The 19053-nt window shown below is 46.4% G+C and overlaps 1 protein-coding gene across 2 annotated transcripts in view; it reads right to left on the reverse strand.

Moving 5' to 3' along the window:
- The window catches only part of ATP2A2 (ATPase sarcoplasmic/endoplasmic reticulum Ca2+ transporting 2), a 59465-nt gene that overhangs the window by 21933 nt on the left and 18479 nt on the right, over nt 1–19053 (reverse strand). For both annotated transcript variants that reach the window (XM_035097621.2, XM_035097620.2), the window contains exons 6-8: nt 9216–9296; nt 6681–6766; nt 4548–5012 (exon numbers count right to left, since the gene is read on the reverse strand). In XM_035097621.2, the coding sequence (XP_034953512.1) occupies nt 4548–5012; nt 6681–6766; nt 9216–9296 (632 nt within the window). The remainder of the gene's footprint in view (nt 1–4547; nt 5013–6680; nt 6767–9215; nt 9297–19053) is intronic.

A 19053-nucleotide genomic window follows, 5' to 3' on the forward strand; every position in this document is an offset into this window, starting at 1 on the left:
CAGGGCCGAAGATCGGCGGGCGCTGTTTGCCGGGCTTGTCAAGCCCAGCAAACAGCGCCCGCCGATCTTTGGTGACAGGCGGGGGTGGGGGGAGAGCGGAGCACGATCTCCGCTTCCCCCCCACCCCCCCTGTCACACAGGACAGGTCCGAAGATCGGCGGGCGCTGTTTGCCGGGCTTGTCAAGCCCAGCAAGGAGCGCCCGCCGATCTTTGGTGACAGGCGGGGGTGGGGGGAGAGCGGAGAACGATCTCCGCTTCCCCCCCACCCCCGCCTGTCACACAGGACAGGTCCGAAGATCGGCGGGCGCTGTTTGCCGGGCTTGTCAAGCCCAGCAAACAGCGCCCGCCGATCTTCGGTGACAGGCGGGGGTGGGCGGAGAGCGGAGAACGATCTCCGCTTCCCCCCCACCCCGCCTGCCACACAGCACAGGTCGGCGGGCGCTGTTTGCCGGGCTTGTCAAGCCCAGCTAGGAGCGCCCGCCGATCTTCGGTGACAGGCGGGGGTGGGCGGAGAGCGGAGAACGATCTCCGCTTCTCCCCCACCCCCGCCTGTCACACAGGACAGGTCCGAAGATCGGCAGGCGCTGTTTGCCGGGCTTGTCAAGCCCAGCAAGGAGCGCCCGCCGATCTTTGGTGACAGGTGGGGGTGGGGGGAGAGCGGAGAACGATCTCCGCTTCCCCCCCCACCCCCGCCTGTCACACAGGACAGGTCCGAAGGTCGGCGGGCGCTGTTTGCCGGGCTTGTCAAGCCCAGCAAGGAGCGCCCGCCGATCTTTGGTGACAGGCGGGGGTGGGGGGAGAGCGGAGAACGATCTCCGCTTCCCCCCCACCCCCGCCTGTCACACAGGACAGGTCCGAAGATCGGCAGGCGCTGTTTGCCGGGCTTGTCAAGCCCAGCAAACAGCGCCCGCCGATCTTCGGTGACAGGCGGGGGTGGGCGGAGAGCGGAGAACGATCTCCGCTTCCCCCCCACCCCCGCCTGTCACACAGCACAGGTCGGCGGGCGCTGTTTGCCGGGCTTGTCAAGCCCAGCTAGGAGCGCCCGCCGATCTTTGGTGACAGGCGGGGGTGGGGGGAGAGCGGAGAACGATCTCCGCTTCCCCCCCACCCCCGCCTGTCACACAGGACAGGTCCGAAGATCGGCGGGCGCTGTTTGCCGGGCTTGTCAAGCCCAGCAAGGAGCGCCCGCCGATCTTTGGTGACAGGCGGGGGTGGGGGGAGAGCGGAGAACGATCTCCGCTTCCCCCCCCACCCCCGCCTGTCACACAGGACAGGTCCGAAGATCGGCGGGCGCTGTTTGCCGGGCTTGTCAAGCCCAGCAAGGAGCGCCCGCCGATCTTTGGTGACAGGCGGGGGTGGGGGGAGAGCGGAGCACGATCTCCGCTTCCCCCCCACCCCCGCCTGTCACACAGGACAGGTCCGAAGATCGGCGGGCGCTGTTTGCCGGGCTTGTCAAGCCCAGCAAGGAGCGCCCGCCGATCTTTGGTGACAGGCGGGGGTGGGGGGAGAGCGGAGAACGATCTCCGCTTCTCGCCCACCCCCGCCTGTCACACAGCACAGGGCCGAAGATCGGCGGGCGCTGTTTGCCGGGCTTGTCAAGCCCAGCTAGGAGCGCCCGCCGATCTTCGGTGACAGGCGGGGGTGGGCGGAGAGCAGAGAACGATCTCCGCTTCCCCCCCCACCCCCGCCTGTCACACAGCACAGGTCGGCGGGTGCTGTTTGCCGGGCTTGTCAAGCCCAGCAAGGAGCGCCCGCCGATCTTTGGTGACAGGCGGGGGTGGGCGGAGAGCGGAGAACGATCTCCGCTTCTCCCCCACCCCCGCCTGTCACACAGCACAGGTCGGCGGGCGCTGTTTGCCGGGCTTGTCAAGCCCAGCAAGGAGCGCCCGCCGATCTTTGGTGACAGGCGGGGGTGGGGGGAGAGCGGAGAACGATCTCCGCTTCTCGCCCACCCCCGCCTGTCACACAGCACAGGGCCGAAGATCGGCGGGCGCTGTTTGCCGGGCTTGTCAAGCCCAGCTAGGAGCGCCCGCCGATCTTCGGTGACAGGCGGGGGTGGGCGGAGAGCAGAGAACGATCTCCGCTTCCCCCCCCACCCCCACCTGTCACACAGGACAGGTCCGAAGATCGGCGGGCGCTGTTTGCCGGGCTTGTCAAGCCCAGCAAACAGTGCCCGCCGATCTTTGGTGACAGGCGGGGGTGGGGGGAGAGCGGAGAACGATCTCCGCTTCTCCCCCACCCCCGCCTGTCACACAGCACAGGTCGGCGGGTGCTGTTTGCCGGGCTTGTCAAGCCCAGCAAGGAGCGCCCGCCGATCTTTGGTGACAGGCGGGGGTGGGCGGAGAGCGGAGAACGATCTCCGCTTCTCCCCCACCCCCGCCTGTCACACAGCACAGGTCGGCGGGCGCTGTTTGCCGGGCTTGTCAAGCCCAGCAAGGAGCGCCCGCCGATCTTTGGTGACAGGCGGGGGTGGGGGGAGAGCGGAGAACGATCTCCGCTTCTCGCCCACCCCCGCCTGTCACACAGCACAGGGCCGAAGATCGGCGGGCGCTGTTTGCCGGGCTTGTCAAGCCCAGCTAGGAGCGCCCGCCGATCTTCGGTGACAGGCGGGGGTGGGCGGAGAGCAGAGAACGATCTCCGCTTCCCCCCCCACCCCCACCTGTCACACAGGACAGGTCCGAAGATCGGCGGGCGCTGTTTGCCGGGCTTGTCAAGCCCAGCAAACAGTGCCCGCCGATCTTTGGTGACAGGCGGGGGTGGGGGGAGAGCGGAGAACGATCTCCGCTTCCCCCCCACCCCCGCCTGTCACACAGGACAGGTCCGAAGATCGGCGGGCGCTGTTTGCCGGGCTTGTCAAGCCCAGCAAACAGCGCCCGCCGATCTTTGGTGACAGGCGGGGGTGGGGGGAGAGCGGAGAACGATCTCCGCTTCCCCCCCCCACCCCCGCCTGTCACACAGGACAGGTCCGAAGATCGGCGGGCGCTGTTTGCCGGGCTTGTCAAGCCCAGCAAGGAGCGCCCGCCGATCTTTGGTGACAGGCGGGGGTGGGGGGAGAGCGGAGAACGATCTCCGCTTCCCCCCACCCCTGCCTGTCACACAGCACAGGTCCGAAGATCGGCGGGCGCTGTTTGCCGGGCTTGTCAAGCCCAGCAAGGAGCGCCCTCCGATCTTCGGCTCTGTCCCCCGATGCGCGACGGCTCGGGGAAGCAGGCAGGGAGCTCCTGCTGGGTCCCGCGCCTTCGCCTCTCGCTCGGTCGGGGCTACACGACATGGCTTATTTTCGGGGTATGTCTTATTTTTCACCAACCCTTAGAAATCCTGTCATGGCTTATTTTTTGGGGATGCCTTAAAATATGAGAAACACGGTATTAAATAGATTCAAAAAGAAGAGAAGGTCTGTTACTGTTTACTTATTTGAAATCTTGCCCTGTACCAATAATTTTGAATGTAATTATTTGCAGCCACGTAATACAATCAGGAGAAGCTCTAGCCTCTTAGTCTTTCCAGCAATTTCCCTTCACAAATAAAAGTGCCTTAATTTGACTTAAAATTCTTTCTTTGTGCTTCTATTCAATTCCTGCTTAGAATATCAATCAAAAGTGAGGCACAACCAACTGAATAAAGAGAGTAGCATAATTGCTAAATAACAGGACAATACCTAGATTAGCATTCATCAACCTTCTTAACACCCACCCACCCCTGGTTACTCTACAGAGTGCCTAGCATCAGAGGTAATCTACTCAATAACAGATTATGGATCAAATTTTACACCAGGGCCTCCCATATCTACTCCAGTCTGAATTTACTATCAAATACTGTGGACCACCCATGTGTGGAGTGTAGAGAAAAGTGGAGAAGGGTGACAGAAGTTTGACAACATGGGAAGGAAGTATCTCTTAAGTCTTATCTATTCAGTATCTCCAGGGCCTACCGTCAATGAAATGGTAATCATGGGTCATTCTTCAAAGATAATAGGCAATTTAATACAGAATGGGATTTGTTCACTCAAAATTTGAGGTGTTTTTGTTTTGTTTCGAAGAGGGTAATAAACCCATTAAAAAACCTGTGACAAGGGGAATAATTCCCAATCCATCAACTTGGGAAGAGTCTATAAATGGCAAAAAGTTTGATTTCTTTTTCCATCTCTCCTGGGGCACATTTATCTTCACCCTACCAAGACTGTATCAGCGGTGAAGGAAAGTTATTCTCAAGGCACCTTTTCTCCTAGAGTTGAGCTCAGGAACTGAACAGATTCTAGGGACAGACATTGGTTAAGTTTTGTCTCAAACCAAGCCATGTATTTTTCTCTTTACGTACAGAGTAATATTCAAGTTACAAAGAGGCACGCACTATCCTCCTGATTAACTCAAATTATCTTTTCTGCTGATAAAGCATCTGCAATCACATTTTAATAAAATAAAGGCTTAGAAGCAGGCTTTGGTGACAGAGCTGTACTGACACAAACACTGGCCTATTTCATAGTTCTGACAGAAACCCAGACAAATTACGTAAGTTAAGACGAAACTAGATAAGTGAATTGTCCATACCCTGCAAACTGACATCTGGTTGGTGGTAAGAGTTCCAGTCTTGTCTGAACAGATTACGGAAGTGCAGCCCAGGGTTTCCACAGATGGCAGGCTTCGAACAATAGCATTCTTCTTTGCCATTCGGCGAGTACCCAGAGCCAAGCAAGTGGTAATGACAGCAGGCAGGCCCTCTGGGATTGCAGCCACAGCAAGTGCCACAGCGATTTTGAAATAGTAGATGGCACCCCGAATCCAGGAGCCACCATGGACAGGATCATTGAAGTGACCAATGTTGATTATCCACACGGCAATGCATATCAGGGTGATGACCTTTGACAGCTGCTCTCCAAACTCGTCCAGCTTCTGCTGAAGCGGGGTCCTCTCCTGCTCAGTAGCCACCATTTCATCACGAATTTTACCAATTTCGGTGTTCACGCCAGTTGCCACAACCACACCCATAGCTTTCCCTGCAGCAATGTTTGTACCCTAAATCAAGACGTTAAAAGGGAATTGGAGAACGGTGGTTAATCACTAGCACATAAAGCTAGGTTATGCTTTTTCAGATACTATTTTCCACCAATACCTTATAGCCAAACTGCAAGGTTTGTAGTCTTATTTTGGCTAATTTGAGTTAATAGCAACATAAAAAAACATGAATGCTGCTATCAGCATTTTGGAAGTTACTTCAGATTTCATTCTGTCTTTGAACAGGGTTTTTATATACACAGGCCTATTGAATGTGTATTTGTATGTACTACATGCCCTACTATGACCATAAATTACTCTCTCACTCTAGTTTGGTCACCTTTGAAAAAAACAATCACAGTGAGTGTCCAAGATTGTAAGAATTTAATCCCTCTCTTGTGTATCTTCTCACCAGTCATGGAGGGATTCATTACTACTCCCATTCCAAAGAGGCAGATGGCTTTGCCCATGGCCTCTAAGTATTTATTGGCCAGTTATATACCAGGTGAGCTATAGTCCATGGAGTTCTGAAGGTACGGTAGCTACTTAAGCGGTAGATTACTTAAGCAATCTTTATAGAAGTGACAAATGAGCAGCAGTTTACCAAGAACCTCCCTCCAAGAGATTCCAGAAACACCGAAAAACATATGCCTGCTTAACAACCAGTAAGGCTGCACTTCTCAGAGGCACACTGAAACAAGAGTTTACCAGTCTTCTGAAAACAAAGACTGAGCAGGTCTTGGTAGTGGTCAATGCTTCTTTGTGGGAGGGAGATCCCAGATGAAGGTTCCTTTGCAGATGAAACCATGGCCTTCTGCTGGGTGACCTTAGAGTAGAGGGAGCTTGAATACAAGAAAGCATTCACCTACTGTTTTCTTAAATCCAACAAAGGCCTCACATTCATTCTCTTGAAGAATGGAATTGTATTACTCCCTCCCACAAAGAAGCATCGACCACTTCCTTAGACCAGCCTTGCCAGTAAGGGCAAGGGTTGGGCAGATATGTGGTCAAGCACACTTTCTGCATCTTCAAGTGATGCTCATCGAACAAATGCAACAAAGAACAGGACTTCTTATAGTCAAATGTGGCAACTGACTTGGAAGAGATGAAAAAGAAGCTGGGCCCTTTTTCTAAGCTTTTCTGCCAGGCACATTACAGGAGATTTAAAAAAAAAGAAACCGGGGTATCCGTGAAACTTGGAAGATAAGCTCTCTTAATAAATAGTATTCCACTTACAAAAAACACTTAGCAGTAACTGGTAAATGACAGAAACACCTTGCTTCATAACCATGAGTCTCAAACTTGCCTCTCAAACATGTACCCTGAAAACCTAGGATTACAAGCCCAAATCCCCTGGGCAACTATGTGTTTCCAATGGTTTCTTGTTTTACTGCTCTTCATTTTTGCCTTGCATGTACAAGTGTAGCTAAACAAAGTTTACCAAGATTGAAGAGACAATGTGTTTATATGCATCAGGTTTTTTAAGGCTCATTTAGTTCCATACAAGGCTACCATTTAGATGTCCAAGATATTCTTAATTCTTTAAACATGAGCTGCCCTAAACAAAATGAATGATGGCTATTTTTTTGGGGGGGGGAGGGAACCCATAGGAAGGAAGTCAAGTCAAGAAACAGCAGAACAATCCTTTAATAATCAGTATGCACAAACAGATCCCCCCCATTTACTCACAGAAAAGAGCATGTTCTTCTTGTCTTGGTTCACTGCACGTGGATCAGGCACAGGGTCCGTGTGCTTAATTACAGACACAGATTCACCTAGATGAAGGTTACAGCTTTAGTAAGACATTAATGCCTCCATTTCCCACCATTTTGCATCTGCTGAACATCACCTGTGAAAGCCATTACATCATAACACAAGGTTTACATAGATGAAAAGCATTTAAAAAAACAAACAAAAGAACAGCAAAGGAAAAAGCCACTATGTTAAAACTGTAACCTAGGGTTACCATACGTCCAGAATTTCCTGGACATAGCTGGAATACGGCAGTCGTGAACAGTGTCTGGGTGGAAATAATGTTCAGATGTCCAGGAAAATAAACTTATTTTTTCATTGAACCAACATTTATTTGATCTCCAGAACAGTGCTCAAAGACTGAGCTATCAGATTACTGGAAAAATATTCCAATCCCGACACCCAGTTTGTTTGGTTATACTGCACATATGCAGTTATACCCTTCAAGCTTGTTAGACCTATTGAGCAGGAGAAAGAAGCAACAGGTAGACATCTCTCTTGGCCTTTTGGTCATGTACCTTTTGTGCTCTGGACAAGAACCATTGAGAATCTAATCTAACCTAGATTCTACAAAGCAAGCACATTACTCTAGCCTTTAAAATGGCAAATAAAAATCCTAACTAGGACACAGTATAAAGAGTTTCCTCTCTAACATTTCCGCTGAAATATGACTTTCTGAAGACAGATATGGATGGCTGACTTTTAACTAGGAGAAGATAAACCCAATTGAGTATGTATAATGGAACACAGGAAGCTGCTGTATACCAAGTCAAACCACTGGTCCACTGACCTCAGTTACATCTACACTGATTAGCAGTGCCTCTCCAGGGTTTCAAACCAGAGTTTTCCACAACCCTCCCTGGAGTTGCCACAGGTTCATTCTGACATTCTGCATTAAAAGTATGTATTCCCTTTGAATTTTGGAAACATTCACAAGTAACATTAACTTTAGCACATTGTGCATTATCTGGAACAAATGTAAGAGGAGCCTTGGGCTTGTACACTCTCCCTCCCCACCAGCATCGGAAGAAGAGGAGTTGTTTGGATTTGATATCCCATTTTATCACTACCCTAAGGAGTCTCAAAGCGGCTAACATTCTCCTTTCCCTTCCTCCCCCACAACAAACACTCTGAGGTGAGTGAGGCTGACGTCAGAGAAGTGTGACTAGCCCAAGGTCACCCAGCAGCTGCATGTGGAGGAGCGGAGACGCGAACCCGGTTCCCCAGATTACGAGTCTACCGCTCTTAACCACTACACCACACTGGCCCTGGAAGAAGGAATTAGCTGAAATTTAGTTTTCTTTCCCACCCAGGATCTAGCTTGTCATGCTATCTGGACCAAGGACTGTGGTTTAAAACAAACTCTGGTTAGTTGAACAAGTCAGCTTCAAAACCAATTGGTGGTACAACATTAAATCTTTATTTCCATCGTTCGCTCCCCTCCAATGCCAAGTCACTGAATGGTATGTTCTACATCTTACATATTAAACAATATACAGCTCTCATGTATACATATACTGATTTGGCTATTCAAGCAAGTTACTAATAAAAAAATTATGACGGAAAGAAAAAAGAAAACAAAAAAATGTTGGTAGTGCAGAGGGGAGAGTAGTGGAAGACGAGAATTCTACCTTCTACTCAGTCTGTCCAGGATTCTAAGGAAGTTGGTTATAAATTACAATCCCTGGTCCAGACAAGATAGGATTGAAGGAACCTGAAACATGAGTGAAGTTCTTCACTCAACCACACAGCAGAAATATACCTTTCTAACATATAAATAGATCATACTAAGGTTATTAAAAAGGGACATAGGTGGTGCTGTGGTCTAAACCACAGAGCCTAGGGCTTGCCAATCAGAAGGTTGGTGGTTCGAATCCCCACAACGGGGTGAGCTCCTGTTGCTTGGTCCCTGCTCCTAGCAGTTCGAAAGCATGTCAAAGTGCAAGTAGATAAACAGGTACTACTCTGGCAGGAAGGTAAATGGCGTTTCCGTGTGCTGCTCTAGTTCGCCAGAAGCAGCTTAGTCATGCTGGCCACATGACCCGGAAGCTGTACACCGGCTCCCTTGGCCAGTAAAGCGAGATGAGTGCCGCAACCCCAGAGTCGCCCGCGACTGGACCTAACGGTCAGGGGTCCCTTTACCTTTTAAGATTATTGAAGCAGATAGATTGTGCTCACTCCAGCTTCTAAGCAAACCTCCTATTTTGGGTACTTTATTTTAGTTTAAAGAAAGAATAACAGAATCAAAGAATTGCAGAGTTGGAAGGGAACAAATGCCAAGATATACTGCACTAATGGCTTCCACTGAGTAAGTATGGCATGCACCCAGTGTAACACTGATGGCTCTCATTCACCACAATGATGCCTAAAGAGTTCTCTTAAAAACTGAGGTTGCTGCTGTAATCAGGACAGTTTCCCATTTGTTTTTAAAACCAACAGATTTTCTGATAATCACTGCCAAGAACAACTTACCTGTGAGAATTGACTGGTCTACCCTCAGAGTTGTGGATTTTATAGAAGTAATTCTTATGTCAGCAGGAACCTTGTCGCCAACTGTGGATTAAGAGGAGAGCATCTGAGTTTGACCAGACGTTAAAGAATGCAAATATTTTTCAAGTAGTACCAGAACAAGCATACAACAACCATATATTTATTCAAAATATCTCTCACTTCACTTTTGAAATGAGAGAAGCTAACCCATTTTTCAGAGCTTCCCACAATTAGAAATTTCATAACTTATTTTGGAAGTGTATCTCATTGCCCAAGTGTTTATAGGAACATTTTGCTATGTGCAGTTTCTCCTCATGTAGTTTAAACCCTGTTACTAGATCTTCAACCTATTTAGGTTAACATCATTTTTGTACATTCTCAGAGACTTCTCCATCTGCCCATTAAGATGTTGACAATTGTGAGAATCCACACTATCTGACTAGTTTTGAACATTCAGTAGGATTTAGGATTTCTCAAATATCAGTGCAAACCACTTTTGAAACTGATAATATTTTGAAGAGTGTGCACTATGACATGGGTGTTTGATGTTCCCCCTAGGACCTCAGTCTTTGAGCTTGACCAGCATAGCTCTTTAATGTTGGATAGGAAATTGTCACATCCAACATCTTTTGCACTAGCATACATTTCATCTAATAAGCATTTCTAAAGTAGTACACACACATACATACGAAGGAAGAAGAAGAAGAGGAGGAGGAGGAGGAGTTTGGATTTGCTATCCCGCCGAAGGAGGCTCAAAAAAACTTTCTCCTCCTTTCCCTTCCTTCCCAACAACAAACACTCTGTGAGGTGAGTGGGGCTGAGAGACTTCAGAGAAGTGTGACTAGCCCAAGGTCACCCAGCAGCTGCATGTGGAGGAGCGGAGACACGAACCCGGTTCACCAAATTACGAGTCTATTGCTCTTAACCACTACACCACACTGGCTCTCTAATAAAACTAATAAAATGCTATTTTTGCCAACACATGACAAAACCCCTAAAACAGGGTACTGAAAATACTTGCATCATCAGCCAGTAATTACTAATCCTGCCAGAATATGTGGACTTGTTATACAATAGTCCCTCTAGTTTTACTGTAGGGATGCACAGACTAAATGCTAATTCCTACAGGAACTGCTTATGCAACTGGCAGCAATCATGCATGAGGGAGAGAAGGACGCTGTGAGGAAGTTAGGTCTGCCGATAGGTCTGCCACTTCTATGTGCTAGGTCATGGATGTACAAACACCATACGAGAGGATTAAGCGCATATTATTTGTAGCTGTAGACTCTTTTAGAAAAGCAATTTCTACAACATTTCTCACAAGGTTAAAATTATATAGTATTCTCTTGGGCAGAGTCTTGGGTAGGTAGGTAACTAACACCGCTCTCTATTCAGAATAAAGAGGCCAATAAGCCAGCTTGACTTTTTCTTTTCTGCTCTGTCATTACAACATGAAAACCAAATTCGCTGTGCCCTTCAGCAGTGAAGAGAAAATAGTACAAAACAATGACCAAGGCCAAAAATGGGCAAACTATTTGAATGAAGTCCCCTGGTGTTGTGACGAAGTTTATATGTAGATCCATGAGAGCAGCTGCTTTTTCATCTATCACAATTCCACCAAACAGCAGGCTAAGACTCAGCACAATGCAGGCGAAAGTCCATCAATCTGTAAGGGCACACAGGGATGCTGGGCTTTCAACAGCTGAGCATCTCAAATGCACTGTCCCACTTGGCAAAGGCATATTAAAATAATGGATCTCTTTGCTGAAATGTATATAGATCACCCTACGCACAACTGCTCAAAATGGTTCTAAGGGCTACTGGAAGAAAGCACTGAAATATTATCCTAACAAACTGTGCTTTCAACACAGCCAAGTGAACACCACAGCTCATTGCCTTTCAGCAGAGTATTTAGAAAAAGCACCATTATTTATTTATTTGTTCCTCAACAGCATGTTCTGAAATCTTATTAATAATTCTTCCGTAAAAGTTATGACAGTCAAAAGTTGATGAGCCCAAATAAGAACAAATTCTTGTGGCTCCAGTAAATTCCCTGTACAAAATGTATACTTCTACCCAGTAATTGCTGCCAATTGTTTTAAGCAGCAAGGATAGGAACCAAGCTAAAGTTTCATTGTTCTGAAGTTTGCTTAACTATCCAAAGTGAACAATTAAGTTCGGGTAGCACATAGAGAGACATAGTGACCGTTCTAATGCCAAAGTACAGCACAAAGGTTTGACATTCCAATAACTGGGGGGAGGACCTATTTTGCAATCTTATTTCCCACACTTTAAAGCCTAGCACCTTCCCAGAGTTCTGTACAATCTAAACTCAATCCATAAGAAAGAAAGAAAATGGGTTAATAAATCTTTCTAAACTTTGTCTTATCCCCTATCTTAAGATACACTACTGGCGTGTGACAACATTCTATTCTCCTGATTGCATAAAGTGAAAACAAATCTTTGAACACAGCAAAACATGCACTGAGCATCTATTTAATTTATAGATTTCTGCCTCAGCCATATATGCTAATGTAGGTTTATATTCCCATTATATGAATTACTCATCCAGTCACACACTGCTCCCATGCAGTTTATTGGATGGAGCCTTGAGCATGTCATTCTTGCTCAAATGTACTCACTTCACACACAGTGTTGTGGTTTTCCAGAAAAAAATCCTATGCAAATTAGAAAAATTTACATCGGTTTGCATTGGAAAATGTTATGATGCACTACAGAATGCTCTAATTTGCCACAATTATTTTACTTGTACTTAGTACATAGATACATAATTTTATTTGTATGCTGCAGTTCCATAATTCAAGCCATACTCAAGACTGCCTACAACATAAAATGAATACATAATTACAAGATAACAAAAGTAGTAAGCGATGCTAACAACCTTGAAACTGCCAGGTTAGCCTAACAAATGTATTTTCCATGAGCACAACCACCAACAAAACTGGCTGACGGTTAGCCCAACGAAACAGCTCTGGAAAAGAAGACAGCCTTAAATAGTCAAGCACATATATGTTATTTGCTCCTGAACTTCCTCATCATTTGCTTAGAGAACACACAATTAGCAATTTGACCATGGCCAGACACCAGCAAATTTCTGCTCAGGCATACTTAAGGACTATGACATGGAGGTGTTCATCAACAATCTGTTGGAAAGTGAATGGGTTAAAAAAGCCAGAGGCTTCAGCAATCTATTGAAAATATCACTCACTGATCAATTCTTGCAGTAGTAAACTCCCTACCCTTCTTTATAAATGCTGCTACTCTGGATTTTTCCAATAGAGATAATTATGACTGTCTGACTATAGTGTAGTAAACTGATTAGTTGAAAATAATTAGGAGACCTTAATTATAGCAATAGCTAAATGCGTAGGCTTTAGCAAATACAAGAAAAGCAATTCACAAAACAGCAGTAGCACTGCAGTCAACATAACTAGTGGCAGAAATGCGGCCTCTCTGTTCAAGTGTCTGGAAGGGAAGACCATCAACACTCACTTTTTACCATGTTTTTGCTATTTGTCACCAACGTGCTGTATGGGTTGCACTATCTTTATCAATGGCACAGGTTGCATTTTCCCAGCATGTTAAGAGGATTCTGGCAAGCATGCCAAGCTAAGCAGCAACATTCAAACTACTGGATTATTCAGGTAATGAAAGGAGGAAATAGTGGTACTTCAGCAGTGCTCCTCAATATGCAAGGTTTCTATAGTCTGTCTGAATACATACTGCCTGTACTCTTCTACCTATAAAAATTTAGAAGGCACTATCACACAAAACTGATGTGTATTATATGGGACTTGAACACTTAATTTAAAACAGTTACAGTATATGAACTGTGTGCTTGAACTATACACAAGTTTCTATGTTATCCAACACAAAACTGATACAGTTCTTTTTCAGAAACACACATACTATGAAACTATAGAGCAGGGGTGTCAAACTCAAATTCATCGGGGGCCGCATCAGCAGTTTGGTCACCCTCAAAGGGCCGGTTGTATCTGTAGGACTATGTGTCCACTCTTTATTATCATAAATTATTGTCACTGCATTCAATTATTACTGTTTTTTGTAATAATGTAAGTAATAACTAGCTCTGAAAGTAGAAACATAGAATAATGGCAAGTAGATATTTAAATGTACAATTATTGTACAATTTATTGAAAAAAGATTTTTGGTAACTGCACTGGGTGATGGAGGCTCGCTAGGGTTTCATGCAGGACCTTTGCAGAGCTACTAGTACCTGGAGATGCTGGGGTCCTTCTGCATGCAGGACAGATGTTCTGCCAGTGGGCCACCACCCTTCACCAAAGGGACTGGCTGAGGTTGACTCACTGGAGCTGCTCTCCTGGTTCCAGGGTTTAAGGGCCAGAAGTATAAAGCAGCATCCTATGTTTCTGAGGAGAGGGAGAGGGAGGGGAGGAAGGAAGGAAGGAAAAAAAGAGGGAGTGGGAGGGAGAGAGGAAGGAAGGAAAGAGGGGAGAGAAAGAAGAGTAGGAAATAAGGAAGGGAATAAAGAAGGAAAGAAAAAGAAAGAGGGAGATAAGACGGCAAGGGAGAAAGAAGGAAGGAAGTAGAGGGAAAGAAAGAATAAGAATGAGGGAGAGGAAGAAAGATGGGAAGGACGGAAGGAAGAAAGGAAGTAAGGAAGGGACCCAGGTGGCGCTGTGGTTAAACCACTGAGCCTAGGGCTTGCTGATCAGAAGGTCGGCGGTTCGAATCCCTGTGACGGGGTGAGCTCCCGTTGCTTGGTCCCAGCTCCTGCCAACCTAGCAGTTCGAAAGCATGCCAAAAAAATGCAAGTAGATAAATAGGAACCGCTACAGCGGGAAGGTAAATGGCGTTTCCATGTGCTGCTCTGGTTTGCCAGAAGCGGCTTTGTCATGCTGGCCACATGACCTGGAAGCTATACGCCGGCTCCCTCGGCCAATAATGCGAGATGAGCGCGCAACCCCAGAGTTGGTCACGACTGGACCTAATGGTCAGGGGTCCCTTTACCTTTACCTAAGGGAGAAAGAAAGAAAGAAAAGAGGGAGCAGGAGGGAGAGAGGAAGGAAAGAGGTGAGAGAAAGAAGAGTAGGAAAGAAGGAATAAAGAAGGAAAGAAAAAGAAAGAGGGAGAGAACACAGAGATAAAGAAGGAAGGAAGGAGAGGGAAAGAAAGAATAAGAACGAGAGAGAGGAAGAAAGGGAAGGGGGGTGTCGCCGCCTTGATTCAGCGCCAGAAAAGAGCACGAAGGGACCCAGGGGCAAAAAGCATTTCCCGTGCAGCGTGAGGCAGCAGATGTCCGTTTTAGGAGAAGTGCGTAAAGCCTCAGAGTTGCACGTTCGTGAGGCTGAGCCGCTGCTGAGCTCACGTTCGTGAGGCTGAGCCACGGTAGGAGGAGGAGGTGAGGCAAGAGGAGGAGGAGGAGGCGGCTTGCCGGGTCGGTGCCCGGCAGCGCCGTGCGGAGAGTCCCGAGCCTCTGGGACGCAGCAGTGCTCTGTAGCACTTTGAATCCTCCTCCTCCTCCACGTGGCGCTGCTGGGTGCTTTGTCTGTGCTTCAGCAGCAGCAGCAACAGCAGCAGCCGTTTCCAGGCGCCGAGCCGTGGCAGGAGGAGGAGGATTCAAAGTGCTACAGAGCACTGCTGCGTCACAGAGGCTTGGGACTCTCCGTGCGGCGTTGCCGGGCGCTGACCCGGCAAGCTGCCTCCTCCTTCTCCTGCTGTGGCTCGGGGCGCTCCACGCAGCGCTGCTCCGGCCGCCTTTCTATCCCCCCCCCCGGCCCCAGCTGTTTGTCGGCGCTTTGTCGGCGCGGCGCTTCAGCAGCAAGGTCCCGCTGGCTGGGGCGCTCGGCGGGCCACATGACGAGGTCTGGCAGGCCGGATTTGGCCCGCGGACCTTGTGTTTGACACCCGTGCTATAGAGCATGAGGTATAGAGTAAGGTTACCAGATGTCCCTGTTTCCCGGGGACAGTCTCTGGATTTACAAATCAATCCCAACAAAATCTATTTAGTAGGAAGTTGAAAAGTGTCCCCAGATTTATTGAAAAAATCTGGTAACCTTAGTATAGAGCATGACCAAAGTGTAAGGAATATGGGAATACAAATAACTGAAAACTGCATGAACGAGCCTCTCCCCCACCCACGAAAAGCAGGCATCAGTTCTGTAAGCACGCAAAAACTGGGTATTCTTTACACAACACATGGAACCCTGTGGAGGTTGGTGAATGATCCTAAAGGTTTATACTGCGAGAACATTATTTTCTTCTTTTCAAAATAAGCTTCTTATTGATAGCTGATCTTCATACACTGTGATAAAGCAGTACTACAGTAAAGTCTCCCATCTGAATATATTTTCTTTGAAAAATGTGATTGTCACAAGTTCTAATTAGATGTATCCTCAACCGTCACTCCTCCAACAAAGTATCACTTGTAAAAGATGCTGAGAAGTTTCAAAATATGTGTCTATTGTTTGATTGCAATGTCTGTTGTATTTTGGTTCCTATGCTGGTTCCTCTACTACCTCTCTTTCTTCAGTGGTCTTGATCCATTAAGAGCATCTTTGCTCAAATCTTCATCAGCAACTTACAACTACAAAAACTACCCAAAAATGGCAGGAATAGTTATTTTACCAATAAGCAATAGCATCAACTTGCTACAACCAGGTAGTTTCAGGTAATGCATGGTGGCACTGTATATAAAATCCCCTCAAAAGGCAGCAGCATTTATCCCTGTGAAGTGACCAGCCTCCTAGTGAAGACAACCTTATTAATCCCACATTTACAAGTGGCAGCAAAAGCATGAAGGCTAATTGGCATATTCTACCTGTTCTGTTTGTGGTTATTATTATGCATATTCCATTGTTAAGCTGTAAGCAATATCCTTTGAAGGGAAACAATTTATATTTAATAATTACAGTACAAGCTTCAGTGTAACCACAACTACCAACAATATTGTCCTTCTCAATTCATCATCTACTAAGTACTTTACATACTTTGAAAGCTCAGTGTTTGCTTAATGTTTTTCCAGGCAAGATATGGCTGTTGGAGAAGCAACCTGTCCCCCAAAGCAAATTGTTTGTGTTGACAAAAAGGATGCTTATTTAAGGGCCAGTAACTGTGTCCCAATGCCTTCTTTGCTTAAAAAAACCCCACCTATCCTAAAACATCCATGAACATTAGACAGCGCTGATATCTGAGAGGTAACTGCCACCTGGTTATTCATGACAGTCACTGGTGCCTGCAATGCAATGTCACTGGCACACTGCCTAAAATTCCATACCCAGATATGCATCCCTGCATCAAGTGCTTTGTCGCTTCCCTACATGGTCCTATTTCTGCAGGCACCATGTCAAAGGCCATCCAATATGCTTACACTTATGACAGAGGCATGCACACAGTTTCTCTCACCTCCTGGTTTTGACACTAGCTGTGGAACATAGTGTATGTACTCTTGCCACCCACCCTGAAAATTTAGCTTGGCTATAGTCGCTTACAGTGAATGGATTACATTTCACAGCACAGTCTATTCAAGTTAATTGAAAAGTCATTCCAAAAATTAACTTTAGTCTTTCCAAGGGTAAGAATTATTGCAAATCTGAGAATTATTAGTTATCTGCACATCAGCTTGACCACAAAAGAATTAAATGCACATAGTATTAATATTTTTTATTAAGAATAATAATTTGAGCTAGAAAGATCAACCTATTATATAACTTTCGTCATCACTGTTATATCAGTATGATATGAAATACAAGTTATATGCTAGATACACATATTCAATGCCCTTCAGTACACACACAAATGGACTTCAAGAGTGAAATGTTAGCAGGAAGGTATTTATACTCAATGTAAAAGCCAGGAGGGAGGCACAGAAATAAATTTATTCTCAAAGTGCCAACTATTAAGATTTAGCATAGTTCAATGAATTTTGGAACTCAGGTTTCTTCTTCAGGAACAAACCCAACACAATGCTCTACCACAAAATAAATCAGGAGACCATAAGTTACAGGGTGGTTACACCCCATGCTTCCCAATAAGAACATCACGATAAGGCCACATCCATAAGCTTGTGAAGTAACAGTCTTTCCTCCTCTCTGCCAGACAGATCACTCTACTCTAATTGCCAGTTACTCTGGGACTGCAAGGGCTAAAGGGACACACAGCCTGGCCCAATCCATTGACCAAGGGCCACTCCAGACAGGGATGGCCTTTGACATGGTGTATCAGCAGTGAAAGAGGAGCTGCTCCGGCGTTGCTTACACCAGTGTGGTGGAGTGGTTAGCACTGGAGCAGGGAGACCTGGGTTCAAATCCCCCCTCAGTCAAGAAGCTCACTGGGTGACCTTAGGACAGTTACTTTTTCTCATACCACACAGAGTCAATGTGAGAATAAAATCAAGAAGGGGATGAACCATGCATGCCTTGAGCTCCTTACAGAAAAGGTGGTATATAAACCCAACACACACATGAAAACATTAGATTTTAAACCTGAGGACATAAATATTAGTACAACTCATTATGTATGCTGATCATGGATCATTTGGATGAACTTGTATATAACTGAACTGAACTAGTTCATTTTGTAAAGGGAGAAATGTGAACTATCAATAGTTCATTTCTGGACATGTTAAACTTGAACTTGTGAAAAATGAACTGCCCAAGGTCTATGCATTAGATATACATTCAAACAAAATTAAGCCATCCATTTCTCTTAAACTCATGTCAGAGGAAAAGAAGCTGGAACTGAGTAACAAATACTTGAACTTTGTGGAGAGGAGGGAATTGGCTATCCAATACTGGATTCAAGTCAGGAAACTTGTATCATGTTTCTATTAAGTGCACACATTTTTACACTTAAATTGCACATTAAACCATATGGCAAGGAGTGCTCTACCCTACAAAATACTCATCCAGCACGGTTCTTTGTTTTTGCTACATCAAACCAATATAGCTGCTCTCTGAATTTGACACTAAAAGAAGTTAAATGTCTATGCAAATCTTAACACGAACACATACCTAAACAACACACAGCAACAGTAAGAAGCGGAGGAGCACCATGGAGGAAAAGGTGGAAGAAAGCCACCCCCAGTAGAGACAACACTATAATGCCACAGGGAGGGAAGCTTGCCACAGGAAGTTAAGAAGCAAGTAGACATGACTTTGGCTTGCCAGTCCTCCCCATTTGGTCCATAAGGTAGTTTCAGACAAGCCATGTCCATCTGCCATCATATATGAAACCAGATATGGGGTACGTAATGTTGGCTCGGCAAAAGGGGCTTTGAAGGCACTGACAACTGGCAAAGCTTGCACACCACTTCCTAAATACCCTCTGTCAGGCATCTGGGAAGTGCTGCACAACCTTTCCCCCACCCCCCAGGTCAACTTTGAGAGATGTCTTAATTATGCCAGGTGATTGACATCAGATGACTGACAGGCAGGTGACTGGTTACACAAGATATTATTCTGTTGTAGGTCGCTTCATGTCAGTTCAGCTGTTATAACAGCTAATTTGCGCTTCTATAAGTAAGCAGTTTTTCTCCCCTCACAGTAAAGAGGTTGATTAGGAAAGGAAGTACAGTAAGCCCACAACTTACACACATTTAACTTGTGTGCATTCAGCTTTATGCACATGATTTTTTTTAAAGGGGGGGGCAGAAAGGAAGGGGGTCCCAGAAAACGACCTTGGCAATCCCACCCACCACTGAACCCAATGTGTTATGATTATACATGATTTTTGGTTTTAGGCGCAATCCCTGGAATATAACCTCTACATAAGTTGCAAGCATTCCCTAGTGAGGTGCATCTGTCTCCCTCCTTACTGA

This window comes from Zootoca vivipara, chromosome 17 (assembly GCF_963506605.1).
Source record: "Zootoca vivipara chromosome 17, rZooViv1.1, whole genome shotgun sequence".
Classification (NCBI taxonomy): Eukaryota; Metazoa; Chordata; class Lepidosauria; order Squamata; family Lacertidae; genus Zootoca; species Zootoca vivipara.